At 39.1% G+C, this 22448-nt stretch overlaps 1 protein-coding gene and 1 long non-coding RNA gene across 2 annotated transcripts; one reads left to right on the forward strand and one right to left on the reverse strand.

Moving 5' to 3' along the window:
- Positions 1 to 8291: 8291 nt before the first annotated feature.
- Positions 8292 to 13875, forward strand: LOC122661360. Its single transcript, XR_006332870.1, has 3 exons — positions 8292 to 8309; positions 9566 to 9567; positions 13635 to 13875. It is a non-coding gene; the product is annotated as an uncharacterized LOC122661360 (long non-coding RNA).
- On the reverse strand, positions 12017 to 13430 carry LOC122661358 (zinc-finger homeodomain protein 2-like). The gene has a single exon (XM_043856726.1). It carries the CDS (start codon positions 13107 to 13109, stop codon positions 12024 to 12026), a length of 1086 nt encoding a protein of 361 aa, XP_043712661.1. The 5' UTR covers positions 13110 to 13430; the 3' UTR covers positions 12017 to 12023.
- Positions 13876 to 22448: the final 8573 nt, after the last annotated feature.

A 22448-nucleotide genomic window follows, 5' to 3' on the forward strand; every position in this document is an offset into this window, starting at 1 on the left:
CTCTCCTTAGATCCCACAGTGGCGGGAGCCTCATGCACTAGGTACGCCCTTTTTTTAGATTGGTTACACTTCTAATTGGACCTAATTGTGTTTTGAAAACAATTAAAACTAGAATGCCTTGACTCAACCAGCCTGGTCATATGTGAAACCGGATCCTCGTTCAATGTTGAGAGAGAAAAAATGCCAACCTCTTAAAAATGGATCTGGCTCTCCTCCAGTTGTAGCGGGAGCTGGAGGGTCTAGCGCTCGAAAAACACCCCAAAAACAGAGGAGGGGTTGATCATTTCACAGGTGGCACCCATATGTGAAATGATCAGCCCACCCCTATTTTTGCTATCGTTTAGCGGGACTGGACCCTCCAACTCCCGCCATGGCTGGAGGAATCCATTTCCCCTAAAAACTTTATGCAACCTTAACAAAATTCTATGTAAAATGGATTGAGTTTTCCTTCACCCTATGATGAAAAGAAAAGAGAATCTCTTAATCCCTGAGATCTGATTCTTTGATAGAACCGAGGTAGGTTATTATGGACCTTTGATTATAGAGGTAGGAGTTAATGAATTGTGATTACCAGATCGTCTTTCCTTAGTTCTTGACGATTTTCAGGTTAGGGTAAGATTGTTATTTATAGTGAATAAGATAGGTTGAACCTTGTACTCTTTCTGTTTTTACCTTTACTTGATTTTTCTTGGTTACGGGTCACGAGTGACGTTAAGGTCACAACTATCACTATGTGGGAATGCTACAAGAGTTTTCTCATATAAAGTATGCCCTCTAACTACGTCCAACTCAAAATTTGAACTTCAAGGAAGAGAGAGGTCCTTCCCAAGACCACAAGGCAGTGATCACACATTACCTGACTAGGCGTTGAGTTCCTCTGTAGCAAGATAGGGAGTGTAACGCACGTCCAACGGCCTGTAGTGCTTGGGCGCGCAGCCCAACACTCCACCTATGTGTTGGGCTGCGTACCCAAGCACTACAGGCTGTCGAATGGTGCGTTACACTCCATGTCGCCCTGACTACTGTGATACTTGAAACCCCCCCCCCCAGCTTGAGGTCATGGGCCTCATATAGCAAGTGTATAGGCAACCCACTCTTAATTGCTTTGCTTCCTCTAATCATTTTAAACGAAAATTTCACTAATGAGATATTAATCTGGTCTTCTATACATGCCATGCGACAAATAGTGAAGTGTTGTATTTCACTAGGCATAGTGACAAAGAAGATAACTTTTTAGATTATGATTATCTTTTTAGTTTGAAAGGGGTAGGAAACTTAGAAACTGGTATTTGATACGAATCCATCATGTTAGATATGAGGATAATTTGGGAGTAAAGATACACATAGATATAAAGAGTTTAGTACCCAAAAAAACACCAAAAGAAAATAGTTCCAAGATTTCCTTCACACTGAAGAACTCCTCCAAGGCAATGTGATCCCATTCCACTGTCACTCTCTATGTATAAAGTATATTTTGGTAATCTCAAACCACACGCCAATTCGAAAAAGTTAATCAACTCTATTTATGACGTTGAAATCACCCTTTAACTAATGCAATCCGCTGAAAGGATTCCTAGTGAAATGCTAGCCTGCATTGGTAGATCCAATTGGGACTGCCAGGTTATTAATCGATCGGGTGCCAAGCCTAATCTGATCATGGACAGCTCAACCAAGATCGATTGACACCTTTATGCTTTATCTGGACATTTATAGCCCCGATTAACAATTAGTCCAAATTATTCCCATTAACCTATTTATAGTTTTTTTTTCTAAATTTTTTATGAATGAATATTTATTAAAGAAGCATAGAAAATCTTCCCCCTCTCCCACCTTAAAAAAAAGAGAAAACATGAAAGAATACAAAGAGAAAACTCCACAACAATACAACAGACTAACCTACAACCTAATCAAGTTGAAGAGAAATCACGCAAAAAGGAATAAGTACATAATCAGATTCAACCAACCAATCACTTATATATAAAATAGACGTTCTTCCTATTAAGATTATAAGGAGGAATGAGAGGAATCACCCAGCTTCTGGTTGATTCTTAAAAACTAAGAAAAGGCTCTTTCTCAATTTAAAAAGAGATCCAAAAACTCAAACTACCATTAATGTTAAAAGCATCATCCGCATTAGGTGGAATCGTCAGCACATCCCCATTCGGATTAACATGGATTAGCCCTTTACAAACATGAGCCTGATTATGAATTTGTACCACCAAATATTGGAATGTTCTACGAGGACTGATTACCTAAACCATTGATAATGATGCAAAATATTAAATTGGAGGAGACCAATCAAGCCCAACCAATCCGTTACAAAATGTTGACCAAATTCGTAATAAAGAAATCTTAGCTTGTGCATCAAGCAAAACTAGTTTTTTGACTTTGTTTTGTCTTGCCACGAACACCAACGCAAGGAGGTTTGGTTGGAAACTGGAATTCCAAAACCACGCTCACAAGTCACACACTCGCACATGACCAGCATGGCCGGTTCAGGGAACTGGAACCAAACAAAACCAAAATGTTGGAAAACCCAAAACATTTCCAAAGCAACCAAACGGAATCATAGAGTTTCCACCACTTTTTCAGACATGAATCCATCTGAATCGTCCACGCGAACACTCCTAATCACACCATTCATAGCAACCAAACAGAATCTCCTCGATCGATTCCCCAAACCCATTGAAGCGCCATCGCTGCTGTTACTCAATTCCAGGGAAACCCCGAGAGCTCTACACAGTTCACCATTTCCATCCGATAACATCAACATCTTATCTCCCACACCGAAACCCAGATGCTCACCCCACGCCTTCATCACAAACACATCGTTCATGGCGACGCAGGCCACTACATCGACATTCCTGGATTTCGTCTCCTCCGCCGTCTGTAAGAATCGAGTACATTTCGGACCGAAAGGGACGGAGACTCCGACGAGAACGAGTTTCTTCCCTTTAGTGATAGCTGAAATGGTGATGGATCGAAGGTGATTGTTTCGATCGAGGTAAGAGAGGGTTGCGTTGGGTATTTTGTCTCCTACGGAAAGAGAAATCGATTTGGATGGTTTTTCTTGGATTTGGATCATCTGATGACGGTTGCGATTGAAGGTTGAGATGGTTTGAAGAGGGGAAGGACCGGGGCCGCCGTAGAGATTGAGAAGAGATGATTTTTGGGAGCGAGGGAGGATGGCGTGAGGGTTCCATGAGGCAGAGATAAGGGGTTGAGGTGGGATGGGGAGGGCTAAGGTTCCTGGGTTTAACGAAGATGGAAGCATAGACGAAGAAGAAGAAGAAGAAGAAGATGAGAAAGGAACTGTACCGAATGTCGCTGCAATGTTGTTGATTGGGGCGGCCATGGAAAAGGGAAGAGACACTGTCTCAGTTACAGATACTTGATTTGGTGAGAAAAGGGAAGAGACAGTGTCTGGGTTACAGATGCTTGATTTGGTGAGAACCCAGTGATGGGTAAGAAACAAATCTCAAATATAAGGGGAAAAAAGACGCTAAAACAGAAGAGAAAACTGGTTCCAGGTTTTATGCGAGGTTTAAGGAATAAGAAATAATTCGTCTTTCAGCTATCAGATGCCGGTCTCTAGAAACATCTAAGACGGGCATGGTTTTAGTAACCGGTATCGGTTTCTCTCGATACCGATCCGGATCGGTTTCTGTTGATATCGATCTGAATCGGTCCATATGGGTCATTTTTTTTTAACGTTTTTGTATTGTTTGTATTGATCCACTGATACGGGATCAACCAGAAATTAGTATTGATCTCCATCGATATTGATACGAATCAACCGATCCAACTGAACTAATACTGATTCATATGACAACGAGGGTGTATCTCACTATCTCTACACTAAGGGTGTCAAACGGTGCGGTTCTAGTTATTTGGTTTGATTGCGATGCGGTTTACATTTTGGTAAGAAGAAATCAAAATCGAATCGAATAGGAATCAGTCAAAATCAAAATCGTTTTGCATATGGTCCGGTTTTACTGGTTTCTATTCGGTTTTTATTATCCGATTCACAACCGATTTACATGCGGTTTGTGTAGTGTCATTTTGGGAAATAGTAATGAAGACAATCTTAGTTTTCAAGGCCTTTATATTTCCGTGTTTTCCCATTCTCTTCCAATCTCTCTCACTCATCATATTTCCTATGCCTATGTGATAAAAATAAAAAACTTCTCGTCTTCACCCATTATTTTCCTTTTTGTGTTTCCTTCTCCACTCTCACGTGAAGAACAAACTATTTCTTCTATTAAAAAATAGGATTTTGTTAATCCATTTTAACATCATCCATAATTTTCAATTCATACTTGAACAAATATAATATATAGTTAACCCATGGCATTTTTTCTACCAATAAGTAAAACTCCATGGCATTTTACTTATTTTATGGTTCATGTTGATGCAATAATTAATTAATCCAATTGATGCATGGGTTAGTATTAAAGTAAGAGACATCAATTTCTATTTGGTTTTTCTGGTTTCTTATTCGGTTTAGAACCACGGTTTTGTGGTGAAAATCAAAACTGAACCAGAAAAAGAACCAATAAAATCAAAATCGAATCATTTTTCTACTGTGCGGTTCGGTTTGATCGTAAACGGTCAGTTCTGATTCCGCTATTCGGTTCCGGTTCCATTTTGACGTCCTTACTCTACACTTTCTTTAGGAAGCAAGGGTTGGAAACTAGGATTTAAGGTGTTTGGTCCGGTCAATCGAAGCCTGGCCTGGGCTAGGATATTGGCTCGAACTATAAACCATAGCTCAGACTAAAGGAATGGTAGAACAAAATTTTTTGGATCTGTGATCATTTTCTGTGTCTTCTCGGAATTTTATTGGAAACTCCTGTAAAATTAGAACTGACCTCTTTTTCGGTTTAAGGTTTGTGTCAATTTAAACGTCATAGATTCCTTGATCTCTAGAGGGGCATACACTCCAATCGACAAACCAACAACCAATCGATCAAGCGGTTGTTTGCCTTACAAAAGATAAGTTGATTCATTTTCTGCTATTTATTAAATGGAGGAATGGAAAATAATGAAAAAAATATGAAAATTAAATATGAAAATTGGGTGACCCAAAAGAGGTTTGAGGAATCTGGATCAGTTAAATCAGCCAATTTGTATCGGTATCGGTGGAGATCAATATTGATTTCTGATCGAACCCATATTGGTGGATCGATACAGATGGATAAAATTATAAAAAATTTGCATTTAAAAAAAAAAAAAAGACTGGTCTGAATCGATACAGACCGATCTAAACTCAATAGCTGATTGGTATCGGCCAATACCGATATCGATATCGATACCGATACAGAGTACTAAAACCCTGTTCGAAACCCAAATTGACACTCTAATACTTAAACTAAAGGCTAGACTTGTTATTTTCCTTGTCAATCCTTCGTAGAGATTAGATACAACTGTGAATTGTAAACTGTTCTAATTTAGAGAGAGATGATAAATTGGAAATACAGTCATTAATGAAAACCAAAAAACTTTGGATTTCTTTCATGCATTTGATTGATTGATTGAAAGTGAAATGACCAAAAAAGTTAGACCTCTCCCTATCACACCAGTCCCTGGGGTACACCAACTCTTCTATTATTAAAAGGCTCAAAACTTTAAAAACCAAACCCGTCAACGGTTAAGACTGCTCCGGGTCTTCCATGGCCAAAAATGGAAACTTGCAACGCAACATATGGTCCAGCAAGGCAACAACAAGAAAGTGACGAAGAGCAATTAATCCAGTCCGTACGATATGTACAGATTCCAAAGAAGGTTTTGTGATATTTTTTCATGGATAATAAGGTATTGGATATTGGGTCGGTCATATCGGATTCGGCCACTGATACCAACATGATACTAATGATACTGGATTGATGGTAGAAAATGTTGGGAGGGTAAAATAGTAAAAACAATTGCATTGATATGCGAACTAAATCATTGTATATGGGGAAAGCTTTTTCAGATGGGCATGTTTGGAGAGGTTTTCTAAATAGGACAACATTTTTGCTATGTGGAGATATGATCTCACAATTCTGATTCGCAATGTATCAATTTTTTATATTTAAACAATAGTTAGAAAACTGGGATTTGACGGGTACAAGTCGCATGAATTCAGTTAAAATTTTGGAAAAGCTGGTCAAGAATCATGTAAATTAGGCCAAGATAAAAAATGATGAGAATCGATCATAAATCGTCCGAATCAACTAAGATTTGGTGTTTTTTCTCGAGTCATGACAAATTTGATAAGTTTTGTCGTTTTTAAAAAAAAAATCATAAAATCGATTCATTTAGAAACTAAAAGTTGAGTAAAATAATAATTCCTTATTCTAAAATTATAAGAAACTCTCAAGTTCTCGACTCCCTTCTCTTATTCAATGGTATAAACTCAAATGAATTGATATGTGATTACTTGTTTTTTTTTTCCCTTCATGTTTTCCCAATATTTTTTTTATATTAATTTATACATATTTAATGCACTAAAAAAATAGAAAAAAAGTGACTCGCCTTGATTGGGTTTAACAAGGCCAAGTCACCAGATTTTTCTGAAAGACGAGTTGATTCAGAAAACCTGGTTTTTCAAATATGTTTCAAACTCCACCAAATATCCTTTTGTGTATTAGAATGCATTGTCGTGTAATGTCCTTGCACTACGTGTACTCTGAAAACTATTAGTTCTCTTCTATTTTTCAATGCTTTATTTTGACACTTAGTAAACTCCACTTAAGTTAAAAGTTAATGGGAAAAAGAACTCTATCCGGGAGTGTGGCCTACGCCTGCACTCCCATGAGTCTATCTCTCTCCTCCCCATGTGAAAAGATACTTTTGCCCTCTTGTTTTGAGGTGGAGAGAGATAGACACATGGAAGTGTTGGCGTAGAATACTCTCCTGGACAGAAAACTACTTCCCAAATTTAATATATGAGCAAGAGACCCTCGATCCACATATCTACAAAATTAGAGCTTTGTCTAATTTGCCACGTGGCAAAACCACAATACTTGAGAAATATATGTTTCTCCTTTTCTTTTTTGGCTACTCTGTTCCTCGATCATGTTGAGGTTATTCATCCTTTGTTATATAGTCTAGGCTCGGGACAACATTTGGCCCAGATGTTTAGCCCATGTTTTTGGGCAAAAAGGGATGGGCCAACTGATGGGCCACACCTAACATAAGAGAAGAAAAAATAAAAAGTAGGTCTTAGGGTTACTAAAGAGTCATCGGACTGCTCATATTGCTGCAACAAAGCAGGCTTAGGTTTTGTTTGTTTGGCAGGGAAATTAAAAGGAAGAGAAGTAAAGTTTTTCCATCTTAAAAAGGATTTCTTTTTGGTGAGGGTGGTGATGGTGGGGATCCTAGACTAGATGAGGAACAGGAGGTCTCGAGCTTGAAGCCTCAGGGCTAGGTTCTACTACTAGCTTCAAACAACTCACCTATCCTCCAAAAATGATGTTTTTGTTTTTTTTTTGGGGGGGGGGGGGGAGATCCTAGACTAGATGAGGAATAGGAGGTCTCGAACTGAAAGCTTTCTGGGGCTAGGCTCTACTACACTAGCTTCAAACAACACACCTATCCTCCAAAAATGATGTTTTTAATCATTATCTAACATAATTGTATAAACTACTTAATTTTCTTACTATAGTTACTAATGATACTTTTTAGATGTGGTTTTTATTTTACTTTTTCAAGGGATTTGGATGTAAGTAAAGTGAAATTTAATAACAGAAGGCAAAAGTTTTTATGCACGGTAGTGCATGGTGCACGGTCGTGCCTTTAACTATTGGATGAGGATGAGGGGTCATGCATGATAAACGGTTGTGCCCATCTAATGGGTGAAGGCATGACCGTGAACTATGCACTGTAGTGAACAAAACCTCTCCCGATAACAAAATAAGAAATGATTTGAAGTTAATGACATAAACATGTAAAATAATAATTACAAAGTTTCTTTTTGAGGTTTGAAATTTCTCTCCCCTTCCCTCCTCTTTAATTGCCTTTGCAACCAATGGATGATTAGGGATTGAATCTATTGAAAATGTAGCAATTTGTTTGCGGAAAAGGTTCTTTGGCTATTAGGGTTTTTTTTTCTTCTTTAAATGCAAAACTAAAGAAAATCAACAAACAAAGAAGTAATTAAGTAATAAACTAAGAAGATCTAAAGAGAGAGAGTGTGTCTAAATCATAAAATGAAAAAGCTAGCTATAAAATAAGGAAAAAGTTAATAGAAAATATGTAGTTAATAATCATGATTGACTACTAAATGAAACTTATAATAAATCTAAGGGTGAGAGAGAGAGAGAGAGGTGCACCACCCTCCGCTCTCGGACAGAGAACATTATCCCTAAATATTAAGATATAGTAACACAAACAGACATAGGAATAACATTGCATAAATGAGAGAGAAATTTAAGGGAAAAAAGTTAAAATTTTAGTTTATGTAGTTTGCAACGGTTGTAGTGCTTACAGTTATAGGTTTCAAACACTCTTCAAAGATCCAAGGATTGTATTACAAAAGAACACAAGAAAAAAAAGATGGAAGGAACGGTTCTTGAAAAGTCAAATAACCTATGGGTCAAAGATTATATGTTCTTACATGTTGGAAGGAAAATGAGGTTCAATGTCCTGATTTGACTCGACTGGCTGTGATATATTTGTGATTCTTGTATCCACGATTACATTTAATTGAGTTAGTATTCAGTGTTGAGGGATAAGGTTATTGATAAATACCGAAGTAAATTACTCTCTAAGAATATTGAAGCTTTTGATATTGATACGTGTTTGGATGTATGATGTGGAATTTTGAGGTAGACTTATTTATAACCAAGTGAAGTTCTTTAGACATTGTTAGTTATGAATTATGAGTAATTATTTTATTTTTATTGTATAACTGAGTCAGATTTAGATTTGGATGTTGAAGAATTATATGAAGCATTGGGAGATATGTAAATTATGCAATTCAGAATACCATGAAATTTGATAATTCCTTTGGAAATATGCATTCTCGAAATTTTTTTTAAAAAAAATCTGAGACATTTTTCTGCTTCTCCATATGAAAAATGAATAAAACTATTTAATATGCTCATGTTTTTTGGCCTGAAGACAACCAAATATGAGGAACATAGAATTTGCACTTTACTGCATTTATTTTTATTTGGAAGTTGATGATAAAGTACTGATGTAGAATCCGAGTCATTGAGTGGTGCAGGGATGTTTAAGTGGTCTACTGACCTTTCTTTGTTTTCTGATTTATCTCATAATTTTGCATCTTCATCTTGCCCATTAAAAAAGAAGAAAGAATGTTTAAACCAATAGATCTTTTGATGCTTTAATCAGTGTGGATGATAAATTCTATTTCTTTGATAATGTTTGGAAAAAAATTATAGTAGAATATAGCCCTAATGTGTAAATAAGTTTGACGAAGACATAAAAGGTTGTCCCAAACACGCATATAAGGGCCGAAACTAAATGCAAACAGAATAAGAAACCATTTAGAACCAAAGATGAGAAACCAACCGATTTCCCCCAAAGAAACCAATTTAGACTAGAATTAACAATCGAGACGTTTCAGTTTTGATTTAACACTATGGCTATGTTTGGTATGCATTCTTGGAATGCATTCTAGATTGATTTCGGATTCTTGGACGATAAAAACAACTATTTTTATCTTCTGAGAATGCGAAATCGACCTTTGCTCTCTAGGTTTGGTTGAATTGAATCTTGGCTAATACCTTTAATACACCCCCCCCCCAAAAAAAAAAATAAAAACAAAAAACAAAAAATCTGTTTTAGTTGGTATTTTATATTGGATGACAATTACATTTAGCTAATTCAAGGAAGGGTGAAATATTAATATTTGGCTGGTGGAAGGGAAATTAGGTATGAAATTAATCGGGCTTGCAGGGAGAGCATTCCTAAAGGCCTAAAGGGAACAACAATCCCCAAAGGTTGGTACTATTTTGATTATATATATATGGAGAAAGTTTTTCTTTCACCACGCGGGGAAGTTTCACCACATCATCCTAGGTTCACAACCCTTATAGTGTTTTAGTATGTTCCCTAAAATACCCTACTGATATCCTCCCACATGCATCCGAAGCCAGCTAAATGAATTCCCTTTCATTGTAGCTGAAGGAAAACTCGATCCAATATATATTGTTAAAAAAAAAAAGTGATAGATTCAGTTTCGATTTTGAACCGATAAACCAGTGGTTTTAAACCATTTTTTAGTAATTGCATTATGAGCCAAATTGAATTACAATCGAACCGGTTACATTTGAACCAAATCGATTAACACTCTTACGTTGTCATACTGAATGGAATGGAAAATTTACCAATAAGGCCCCGTTTGTTTGCCGGATTAAAAAGGGTGGGAAACTTGTGAGGGTGGATCCCACATGTTGTGGGTTGGGTTGACAAGGTAAGGAAAGGAAAGGAAATAATAGAATATGCATTTTGTAGTGGGGTGAGAGAGGAAATGGACATGGGTGGGATTCCATGGGAAAGAAAGGAAATACGAAGAGGAGAGAGATAGACTTAAAAGTAACTTTTCAATGAATAGTGCCAAAACCTTACCAATTTTGATAGGACTTTGAAAATGAATGGGATGGAAGAAAGAATGGTACCAATCACTAGACAAGAATAAATGTATTTAATGAGCTTTTCTAGAAGTTTCCCACTACATGTATGGATACACCCTTGGCATTTTGTGGGGAACAGTACTTTTCCCACCCCTTTTTGCCTATCCCACTTATATTTGACAAACAAACAAAGCCTAAAATAAAGGAATGGAACTGCGGTTAGAGACTGGACAATGGCCCATGGGTGAGGCCAGATCGGAGGAAGAGAGAGAGACCTCTTTAATTGGGATCCGCCAGGGAGCTCAGCGCCCAGGAAGTGTCTAGGGAGTATCCAAGGGTTGGGCTGTGCTGCACACATCTCGGGGCACACCTAGGAATCTGTGCGGCACAGCCTAACAGCCGAATGCTCCATGGGCGTGCTGGGCTCCCTGGAGAGGAGCTCATCTCCAATCTCCAATTTCCACGTTGAATAGGAATGCGTAGCAGAAAAAAAGATTTCTATTATTACGCCTTTGGTGCAAATCATCTGGAAGGAGAGAGAGCTCACACTGAGAGAGAGATTCAGGTGAGGACTGAGGAGAGAATTTGATTCTCTCTTGTTTTTTCTGGTAGAAGAATTTGATACCCTCCTGATATTATCAAACTGCAAGCTACAGACCCAACTTTAACACATACATAGATATCCTCTACTGTAAGTCTGTAACGATAAAAGAGAAAAAAAAGGACTAGAACACAAGGACCCTCACTGGTCAGCTTTCATTTCTCCCCCTTTTGAGAAATGCAGAGAAGAAAAGAAGGGAAAAAACTGGGTTTGTATTTGAGAACTGGGGACAACCTCTTCATCCACTGCGTATTCTGTATTGGGACATTCAGGATCAAGGCACTATTGGTCACTGGGTATGGCTGCGAGGCCCTTTTCTCTAATGCTTGTGAACGAATGGCGTGCGTTTGCATTTCGGTCTAAAGTGAGCGGTGGGCGGTGTTCTTGGGACCGGGGCTGTCTCCTCCTCTCAGCCGCAAAGTTTGAACGTAAGTATGATTTTCATTCCTCAATCCTTACTCACCCAGTCCCCACCGCCCTTCGTCCCAAAAGTGAAGCGTGCTTTGGTTTGTCTTTTGACACTTTGATTGATAGATTGAGAGAGAGAGAGAGAAGAGATTATAGTTGCAGTAGTAAGTTCTGTAGATGCAATGTTGGGATCCTCGTCCCTAACATTGCCACCAGAAACAACACCACCAAAGCAAGCCATAGCCCATGAAGAAGAAGAAGAAGAAGAAGAAGAAGAAGGTGTTTGAAAAAAATATTTTGTTCTTCTTTCTGAATGAGGAATGAAGAAGTATGGAAGAAAGAAAAAAAGGAAAGAACCAAATATGGTTCAATAGACAATCATAGAAGTTGATGTTAACACACAAGTGATCTTCCCTTCTCTTTCTTTCATCTCACAGTTGCTTCTTCTTCATGGCATGCTTGTTATTGTGCATCCAAACTTTGAGAACTTGTCTCTTCACACTAACTTCTTCACAAAACCGCTGGACTTCCGTCTCATCCTGTTTCTGCATCTTCCATCCCAACTTCTCAGCGAACTCCAACATTTTTTCCTTCTGATACTGTGTGAACTTCGTCCGGAACCGTTTCTTCGAAAGCGCGAACGGTTGTGGTGGTTGTGAAGTAGTCCCGCCGGCATTGGACTGGTAAACATTGAGATCTTCACTCGATGATTCCGTCGCCCCTCCTCCACCACCACCGCCTCCGTAAGCCATCATCATGGGTTGAGGAGGGATCGAAGCCATGGAGGGACTGGTGGGCAAACCCAGTTGGAATTTCTGCTGTTGCTGCAGATGCGGAGGAGCTAGTTGAGGATGATGATGAGTTGGATGAGCACGAGGAGGGATTCTGGTGCTACAGCTGTTCTTATGGTTTGGGTCGAAACAGTAATAACAATTGGCGGCGGCGGCGCTTGATCTGGGCTCTCCTTCCACTTCTTTCCGGTGGAAGTTCCGGTGGCACTCGCAGGCGGCGCATTTTAGGGCTTCCGGGGTACCTTCCTCACCGCTCGGCATGAATTCGCCGCATCCGTCGACGACATGGGCACCAATATTTGCTGCGTGGTTCTTGAGACATTCCCTATACCGGACTGTGACGGAGCTCTTGGGGGTTGTCGGTGTCCTTACGGAGTTCGATCCACCGGCAACTGCTGCTCCTCCTGTTGCTCCACCAACTGCAATTGCCACCGGGACTGGATCTGGGTCTGGTCGTTGATCATGATGGTGGTGGTGCTGAGGATGTTCCTGTTGTAGACGAAGGTGGCGATGATGATCTAGGGTTTGAGATGATGATGAGTTAAAGACTGCAGTTCCATTACCAGTCCCATCTCTTCTTCTTTCATCACCACCTCCTCCTGCAACTGCTCCTGATGGAATTAGCAAGGCAGATGAAACCTTTGAGGTTGATTCTCGAATAGGAGGATTAAAACCCAAAGAGCTTGGCATCCCTATTTCCTTTTCTTGGTGGCCTCTCAATTCCATTAATTTCTACAGTGAACCTTTTTGCCCTTTTTCTTTAATCTTCACTTCTAAATCATCTTGTTCATGCATCCTTCTCATCCCATGGATCTTTCAAAAAGAGAAAATAATCAAACAGAGAAATCAAACTTACATAAAAGCTTAAAAAATCCTCCACAAATGAAAATTTCTGCTCTTGTCTTCCTCCTTGATTTTGACCTTGTGGGTGTTAAAACCACCAACTCATTCCACTATTTTAAACCCTTCCACTAAGACGTAAGCAACTAATTGAGCAGTTGGTATAGATGCGGAAAAACCCAAGAGAGATTAATCTTAATCCCAAACAAAAAAACTTAAACAGGAGAAGAGAGCTTGGGAGAGGGCCCCTACTAATATACAATTCTCTCTTAATTAAAATTAAAAACCCACTGTAGAGAAAGTAAAAGAGAGAGCTCTAAACCTCTTTAAGTGAACCACCATAACCTATCAAGCTCTAAACCAGTAAACCTCTCCTGGGTTTCATTAATGCAGACATCCGAAATTTCCAAGAGAGAGGAGATGGGTTTTGCTTCCTATCGCCCATCTAACTCCAACATGGAACAACTTGGTTGCTTGTGAAGGGGAGGAGAAGAGATTAAGGGGGTCCTCTGCAAAACCACCGACAGGGTCATGTTCATCCTTTCCCACGCTCTGCAAACTGGTCCCATGCCTAATTATTGCTCTGTGTATTTGTTATCTAGTGCTGTGTATTGCACAACCAAAGAGAAAGAGAGAATGTTGACGCGACGTTGCCTGGTCTGGAATCGCTCCACAAACTCACTTGCTTCTAAAAATCATCAAAATTTAAACATGCCCAAATGCCCACCATTACTGATTAACAGACTGAGGAGAATGATCGTTAATACGAGCAATCTCTTCAACTAAAACAGATGCTTAGGCAGAGCAAACGATTGAGTTGAGAGAGAAAAGGCTACTGTGACGAGGTGGAGTAAAGTGGAAAATGTTTGTTTGGTCCACAGCGCATCACTTGTCCTGTTGGTATGGTATTGTGTCAGTACTCTCTCTTTCTCTCTCTCTCTCTTACCCTCTCTACTTGCATCTATTGTGCGCCTGCTGCACCTCCTGCTGCTTCAAGTCTTTCTTTCACAGTGATGCTTTTTACCCTTTTCTCTGCCTGTAATTGATGTCCTCACCATCCCTCTGTCTTCTTCCCATGTGCATTTCTCTCTGGCCTCTCCCTTCCCTCTTTTCTCATCTGGAGTTTTCATTGTACATGTCTAAGTTTCAACCCTAATTGATTTGGTCATGTTACATGGACAAAATAAAATATTAAAAAATCAATAGAAATTCATTAATTAGGGTATACCAATAGGTAGTTGCGCATAAAAATTTGACATGTGATTTATCCAAGCTTATTCCTCTAAGTATCCAATGTTCAGATTTATCATATAAATTTGCATATTAATTAGAGAGAGAATGTCAGTGTAGATCCCATGAGTCATTAAAGCTTGTGGAATCCTTCACACGCTAACACTTTGGAGATCATTTTCTTATATATTTATCTGAAAAAACTGTATCTCCCACCAACATACCTATGTTTACTAATAAAAAAAATTTATTTTATTTTTTTCTTTCTAAATAAATGAGAATTTCTTATTGACACTCCTTAAGGTATCAAATAATTTATAACCTTATTTTTTTTTTGTCCGTTCAATGTAACACATATTTTTTCAATGAGGATTGTAAAACGTTAATGGGCCTGAGGCCTAGCTGGTCCGCCCACATGGGGCAGGCTGGTTGAACTAAAAACGAGAGAGAGAGGGACGTGACCGATCCCTCCTCTAATTGGCTTATCTTAGGGTTTAGCCTATAAATAGATATAAGGCATAAACCCTAAGCGTGCATTAATCGATTATATCTCTCCCTCTTTCAAATTCTGTGTTATCCTAGGGTTTCTATTCAATTGCCTAGGGTTTTGTGGTGTGGGTTTCTTTACGAAGTGAGAAGCCTGTTGAGATCGCGGATTGCTCGTAACTACAAGCTGCATTCGATCGTCCCTTCTGCTGCGGTTCCATTCGGTTTAGGTAATCCCTAAACCTCTGTGTATATGGAATAGAATGCATGTTTCCCTAATAAGGATAAATCTTATCATTTCACATATGTATTTGAAAATATGCAAGACAGTGATAGCTTTTGATAATGTCATAATGATAAATTACTCTAAAGTTCTTTTTTGTTATACCCTTTTTTATCCGTAACATAAAGAATTTTTGGAAATAAGACAAGAGACAATTAAAAGAGTATGTCAAGTTTTAAGTACACCTATAGAGGTGTTATCAAGAAGGTGTCAAGTTATCTTAGCAAGTGGTATAGGGGAGTGCACCAATGAAGTGCAATGACACTGCTCATATTTAAGAGGATAGCAAGGTCATTTCATCAATGAGAGAGAGAGAGAGAGAGAGAGAGAGAGAGAAAGAGAGGATACTAGCATACCCTCCCTCAGCAGTTCAGAGAACCTTTTTCCTATATATTTAGGGAAAAGAGAATGCTAACTGGGTGCATGTGGTGCACTGCCCTAGCCCAGACACAGGGGCAAGTGAAATGACTGTCATACCCCTAGAAAATTCAGCCTTTCCATGGTCCGTGGTGGTCATTTCGCCTGCTCTTGTGTTTGGGCGCAGGGGCAACGCACCATACATGCCAAGTTAGCATTCTCTCTCCCATATATTTAATACTGAATTTCCTTTAACCCATGACAAAAGAGGAATTCCTATGTGGATGGGTGCAACACCTTTGGATGGGCATTAGGAATAATGGGAGGGGTATTTTCGATCCCACGCCATAGGGGGAATAATTAAAACCCTAAGATGATGGGTGAACCTCTCCATAGGGCGATAGAAAACTTGCGCCATATATTTATGAGAAAAATAATGTTAACCAGTAGCGTGGTTAGTGTGGTCGCCTAGATACAAACCAATGTGTCTTTGTGCACGAAAAGACCATTCAATCATAGTGAAATTGAAAATTGCATTCAAAACAATGTTTATGCACGCACTTTCATTGGCTACCACACTGGTATAAGGGTGACACGACAGATTAGGGTTCTCTTATATAAGAAAATCATGTTGTGCTGGTGATTAAGTGATGCTTTGGCACTTGGTAGCTATGTGGAGTGTTGTGTCCGCCAATAGGCAATAGGAAGCGCGGGTTTGGCAATATGAAGGGGTAGATGAAGAGTTAATTATCAAATAGCCTTCCTTTCAAGCTGGGAAATGTACAAGTTGACCCCTTCCTTTCCCCTATGCTCTCTTTTTCTTTTTTTCATAAGCTTCGATCAAGTCCTTGACACGGTTTTCTTTTTGTTGGTAAAAGTCTTTAGCACGGTAACATCCTTGTTTTATGTCATTTTATCTCTCTCTCTCTCTCTCTCTCTCTTAATATCTCTGAAATCTAAACTTCCATAGTCTTTTTTTTTGGTAAAATCTAAACTTCCATAGTCTAAGGCATAATAACCACCATCTGTACTTCGGATCCTCAATTTCGATCATGTGCACCAAGGTTGTGTTTCAGTCTTACTATTTGCTAAATATTATGGCTCACAATACAGAATGGAGGGAGAGGGTTTCTTATGAGGGCAGCGTAAGAAGAAATCTGCATACTATAATCAATGTGGGGTTGAAAAATGGTATCAGTCGTATGTGGCCTATGTGGTTAGAATAGAAGAGAGAAATATTAGTGTGGTTCCTACTGTTTATTTTGTGAAGAGGGTATAAAGGAATCTGTACAAGGGTAGTAATCTTATTTATTAGGATATAAAACTCTGACACTCATTATTGTCGGCATGACCATTGTGAGGGCTTTTTATTTGGAGAATCTTGGGCACAAAATCATGAGTTCGAGAGCATTTTCAAACACTTGAAAATAAGGAAGTAACGGAGAGTGATGTTTGGTGAATTGATATCATTAAAAAGATTACCCTTTGCACCATCGAGAATTTTTCTCTTTAAAAGATAAAGAAATAATGGAAGAGTGATCTATGTGTTGCTCGTTTGTATTAATATCTTACATACCAAGCCAATAGCAAGAAGTGAAATAGTACATTTAATTATTTATGAAGAAATATATATTTAATTGAAAGGACTCCCATATTTAATGAGAAGAGAAGGGAGACTAATAAGGAAGTACACTAACTAATTTAACAAAATGAAGAAAACCATCCCATTATATGGTGCTCTTTACAATACTTTTATTAGTGGAAACTTTTCCCGCCTAGTGGCGGTGGTAAAATTATCGTCGCAACCTCGCTCTCTCCCCTACCCCTACAATTTTCTCTCTCTCCTTCCCCCACTCCCACTCCCACTCGACCTTCCCCTCCCTCCCTCCCTCCCTCCCTCCCATTTCGCTTCGGTTCTCCATCTCCCTCGATTGCCCCTCCCCCTCTGTGTCTCCTCCCCCGCCTCTCTCTCTCTCTCTCTCTATCTCTCTCTCTCTCCCTTGGTTCCCTCCTCGGGGCTCTGCGTCTCTAACACCCTGCCCCACCATCTTCCTCTCCCTTACCTCACCACTCCCTTTGCATCTCCAACACGTCATCCTACCATCATTAGATGTCAGCCACATGTGTTGATCCCATTAGTCAAGATAAGGCTTAGTAGTAGCAGTGTTGTTATTGTTGATGTCTGCCATGTGTCTTCCATGCAATTGATAATATCACCATGTGTCCACCATACAGTTTGTTTGAATTGACTGATCTTGATCGTGTGGATCAAATCGCCCAATCCAATTGAGCCCCGCTCTAGATTAGACAAAATCGGGATTGTCTGATCTCATTACTCAACTGGCAGGGGAAGCATCACTTGGTGGTTGCTGCTATTTGCAATAGAGCGATGATCTAATTCCAAGGAAGAGATCGCTTGTCTGACTCTAACCCCACCTCCACCCGGACCTAGGCCCCACATGTGAAATGACCATTTCACCCCTGATTTTACTATCATTTAGTAAGGTTAGACGGGAGCTGAAATGAATAATCGAATGCTTGACATCATGTTATTCCCCCTTTCCCTCTGATCACCTTCCATAAGTTTCTTTGAGTTGGGACGCCACCCCGGGCCCCCCTCTTGGGCTGCCATCCTGGTGGCATATGGGGCCTTCCACGCCTCTTATCGATCCTTAGTTGTTAATGAAGTTGAAGGAGCTTTATACTTGGGAAAATATTGGTTGTGGGCCCCAAGTTCTAACCAATAGTGTGGCTGGAGCTCAGCCTTGTTGCAAACTTCTAGAACAGAGGATCTGGAGCTATATAGCTTACGCATCTTCCTCCTTTACAAGTTATTAGTATCCTGATTATTTTATTCTTTAATTAATATAGCCTCTCTAATCCAGTAAGTTTTTAAATCTCTATTATTTGATTCTTTAGCCAAATAAGGAAATAAAACGGCTACCTAATCAGTGGAGGTTTAATATTGTAATCAAAATCCCAATAGAAAATAATAAGTGATATATTAGTGATAAGTGATATATAATTAACTACTCCTTACCAAAAAAAGATATATAATTAACTACTAGACTCTAGATAGAGTAGGATAGAGTAGAAGAATCGGATCCGTGACATTAATGAGTAAATTAAGGATTAAACAATTTCAGTGTTAACTGACCTTTTTGGACACAAGTTCCAAAGGTATCAGACTAGATTAAAGAAAGTAGATTTAAAGGAGTTTATCATATTAAACTAATCAAAAGATCTACTTAAAGACTGACTGACTCACAGAGAAAGAGACAGGTGGCAGGAAGTTGTATCATGCATGACACGTGGCAGACTCCCAATCAAATGCCAGATTCCCACTGGCATTTTTCTTTCTTGATGTTTGTGCCAAAATTTTGGAAGTCAAGTCTTCGGTCCTCTCAGTCCTCAGTTGATGCGAAACCCGCCATTGGCCTTCCCATTCTTGGCTTGTTTTTTTTTTTGGTAAAACTTCCCATTCTTGTAGGAAAAGGAACGCTGAGAACGGGTCAAGATGCTCATATCTCACCATTAGTAGTAATTAATCAGTATATAGAAGTGACAGTAGAGCAGCACTGTGGGCCCAGTTCTAAAAACTGATTAGTCTCTACTGATCTTTACTGTTGTTGGGTGTGTTGGTCTCCCTGGCTTGTTACATTAAAGGGTAAGAGATCTCTATTTAGTAGCATGGTCTTGATGCAAGCGTTCGCTAGATAAGTGAGTATATTTGGGTATCTACGCAAGGGATAGAGGTATCATCTCGCGGTGCCTTATGAGAAGACATAAGAAACACCACTAATTTGAAATCTTTTTTTCTTACATTAAAATATCACATGTTTTGAAGGCACTCTTTCTCCATAACTGTGCATATCTCCTTATCCCCACCCCACCCCACCCCGAAAAAAAACTGCATATCTATCTCCTTCCATTCTTATTTCTCTATGTCATAGGGTTCGATTTTTCACCAAAAAATAAGAGAGTTTGACTTTAACTTAAGGTTTAAAATATTAATATTGGGTATCATATTGAAAAGGTGATATTAAGAGATGTATCATATTATATCAGAGATGCAACATACACTGATACGTGTGAAAATAGTTAAGAAACATAGAAAAATGTAAAATATAGTTTTAAAAGATACGATATGTATCAATTAATTAGTATCAACGGATACGGAATGATACTTTAAAACCTTGTTCCAATGACCACAAATCTATCCGGAGTCGCATTTTCCGATGGAGCAATAGTTGAATTGGTTTCGTTGTTTTGGATGAGGAGCAACGGGTAAAGCTAGAAATATAAGAGCCTGTCCTTTGGTCTTCCTCTCTTATTGTGGACTTCTCCGGCTGCCTTGCCCCCCCCTCCCCACCCCCTCCTACTGCAATACCTCCCTGGCCCCACCCTACCTCTGCGCTACAACACCCCATGCAACCCTCACCCCTTTCCATCTTCCCCTCCCCTTCCCCCTGAAACACCTATGCCATTGCATCCATATTCTTTTTTCTTTTTCTTCTCCTTCTCCAACTGGCTTCAATTATCCTTTCATTTTTTTAAATTCACAAGATGATGACATGTGTCCATCATGCTGTTACATGTTGGCCTCATGTGTCCATCATGTTGCTAGATTTTTATAGTTGTGGATCAGCTAGATTGATTAGATTGGCCCATATTATTAGATCCACTTACCCTCGAGTCGGAGCGATCAGAATCAAGATCAATCAAGATCAATCACGATAGAAAATCAATGGGATAAAAAAAATGATAAAATTCAATATTTTTATATTGAAACACTTAGATTGGATCTATAATAGACTTATAAGGATCCAAAATTGTCAAAAGAAATTGATGATGAATTGAAAATTGATCAAATCAATAGCTATAATTTTAATTTGTGAGTTTTATAAAATGAAATCGATCCAATCTTGATTTGATTTGGTTATAAAAAAAATTAAAAAATAAAAATCAAACCAAAGTCATATAAACCGGATGTGAACCGAATAACAAAAATAGAATAGAAACTAGTAAAACCATGTTAAATACAAAATGATTTTGTTTTTTAACTAATTACAATCTAATATTATTTTGAATTGTAACAAAATGTAAACTAATTTAAAACTGGACCAAATAAAAGGAATCAAACCAATTAACATCCTTAATGTTGTTGATCTCCCTCACCGAGAAAGCACAAAAAAACTATTATAACAATTATTAATTTACGAGTCCATTTATCTCATTAGATTTTTTTTTTTTGGCTGCCAAACATAGCCTTGGTTTTGGAGGTGAAGTCGTACCCCTTCCACTGGGTTGACTACTAAAAAGTATCAAAGTATGCATGAGCTTTGCACCCATCGTGCAATACATACCACACCTTTGAAGTACCTCTGCGTGTGCAATTTTGTTTGTGCTCTCTGCGTTGTAACCGTGTGAATAGAAAGGAAAAGGAAATCGTATCTGTCTGCGATCTTAGAGATTGGGGAATGGTGGGAAGATTTGGAGGGATATCCCTGTCTTGGATTTTAATCCTCTCTAATTCCTAAGTGTGCAGTGCGACGATGCTAGGTCGAAATGTTGACACCTGATAGGTCGAACATCCAACGATTCGAACTCAACAAAAGTCAATGAGCTTGGATCGTTCGATGTCCAAGTTGCCAGGTATTGATATCTTCACCTAACACGCACTGCACACTTTTAAGCTATTGGAGAGGATTATTTTCTCCCTATCCCTCCAGTAAAACTTAAAATTATATTTAAAATTTGAGAGAAAGAACGTTACCTGGACATGTGCGGTGCGCTACAATTGCTCTTGCACCTAACATAAGACGCAACAAAATGACAACTACACCCTCATAAAAAGATGCAAAATTTAAAGACAGTGCATCACACGTACCCAAATTGCGTTCTCTTTCCCTTAACATTTAAAATGATTGAAGGGGTTTTTGGGTTTAGGGTTTTACTTCTGGGACACCCACAATAACATCCCTAGGTTTTACTAATAAGAGGTTTGACCATCTATCAGGATGTCCGTCAAGAGTCAAGACGAATAATCTCAAGTCTTAGAGCTGACATTTATGGGGGTTGAAAATAGCACTTTGGGTTTAAACCCAATCTGGTAGGCCACTTTGGACCAGTTTTCACCTACTTCAATGGTTAAGAAGTGATAAGTTTAAGAAAAAGAAATTCAATAGCCAAAAATATTGATTTAAGTTTTTTGTTTGTCAATATATTACCATTGGGAGAGGGCTCCTCAAGACACTAGTATTTTGGGGTCAGGGGGTGTCCAATGGTATCTTCCACAAGTGAGAGAAAAAATAATAAAAGAATCCTATGTGAGAGGGAAATAGTACTTTGCTACTCTGGTGCAGTATCAATTCTTTATCCACTTCAGATCCAGGATTTTGTCGTGAAAAATCCTCTCTTGCGTGCCAGTGAGCGCAGTGTGCATTAGACGGCTGCAGTTATCCTTGGGGTGAGTGTCAGACAGCTCCAGCCATCCGATGGGCGCTTGAGAGGATTTGAACTCGTGTTTCGTCTCATATTTGGGAGTATTTCCTATTCGGGAGTGTAGTCTATGTTGGGATATCTACGCATAAGGCAAAAAGAATAGTCACACATCGGATATGAAAGGGGATGTGGGTGGGTTAATAGGTACTTGGGCACCCTCTCCTTAACGGCTAGCTTTTGAGGATGAGACCCAAGTGCTTAACAAGTGGTATCAGAGTCGGGGCATAAAAATTCCTGTTTGACCAAGGATTCTCGGGGTTTGATCTCAGGCTCCGTGTCAGCTCCCTTGTGGAGAGGGAGATCGGGATCTCAGGCTCCACGTGTTTGCCATCCGCGTGGAGGAGAAAATTGTTGGGATATCCACG

Source organism: Telopea speciosissima, chromosome 5 (genome assembly GCF_018873765.1).
Source record: "Telopea speciosissima isolate NSW1024214 ecotype Mountain lineage chromosome 5, Tspe_v1, whole genome shotgun sequence".
Lineage (NCBI taxonomy): Eukaryota > Viridiplantae > Streptophyta > Magnoliopsida > Proteales > Proteaceae > Telopea > Telopea speciosissima.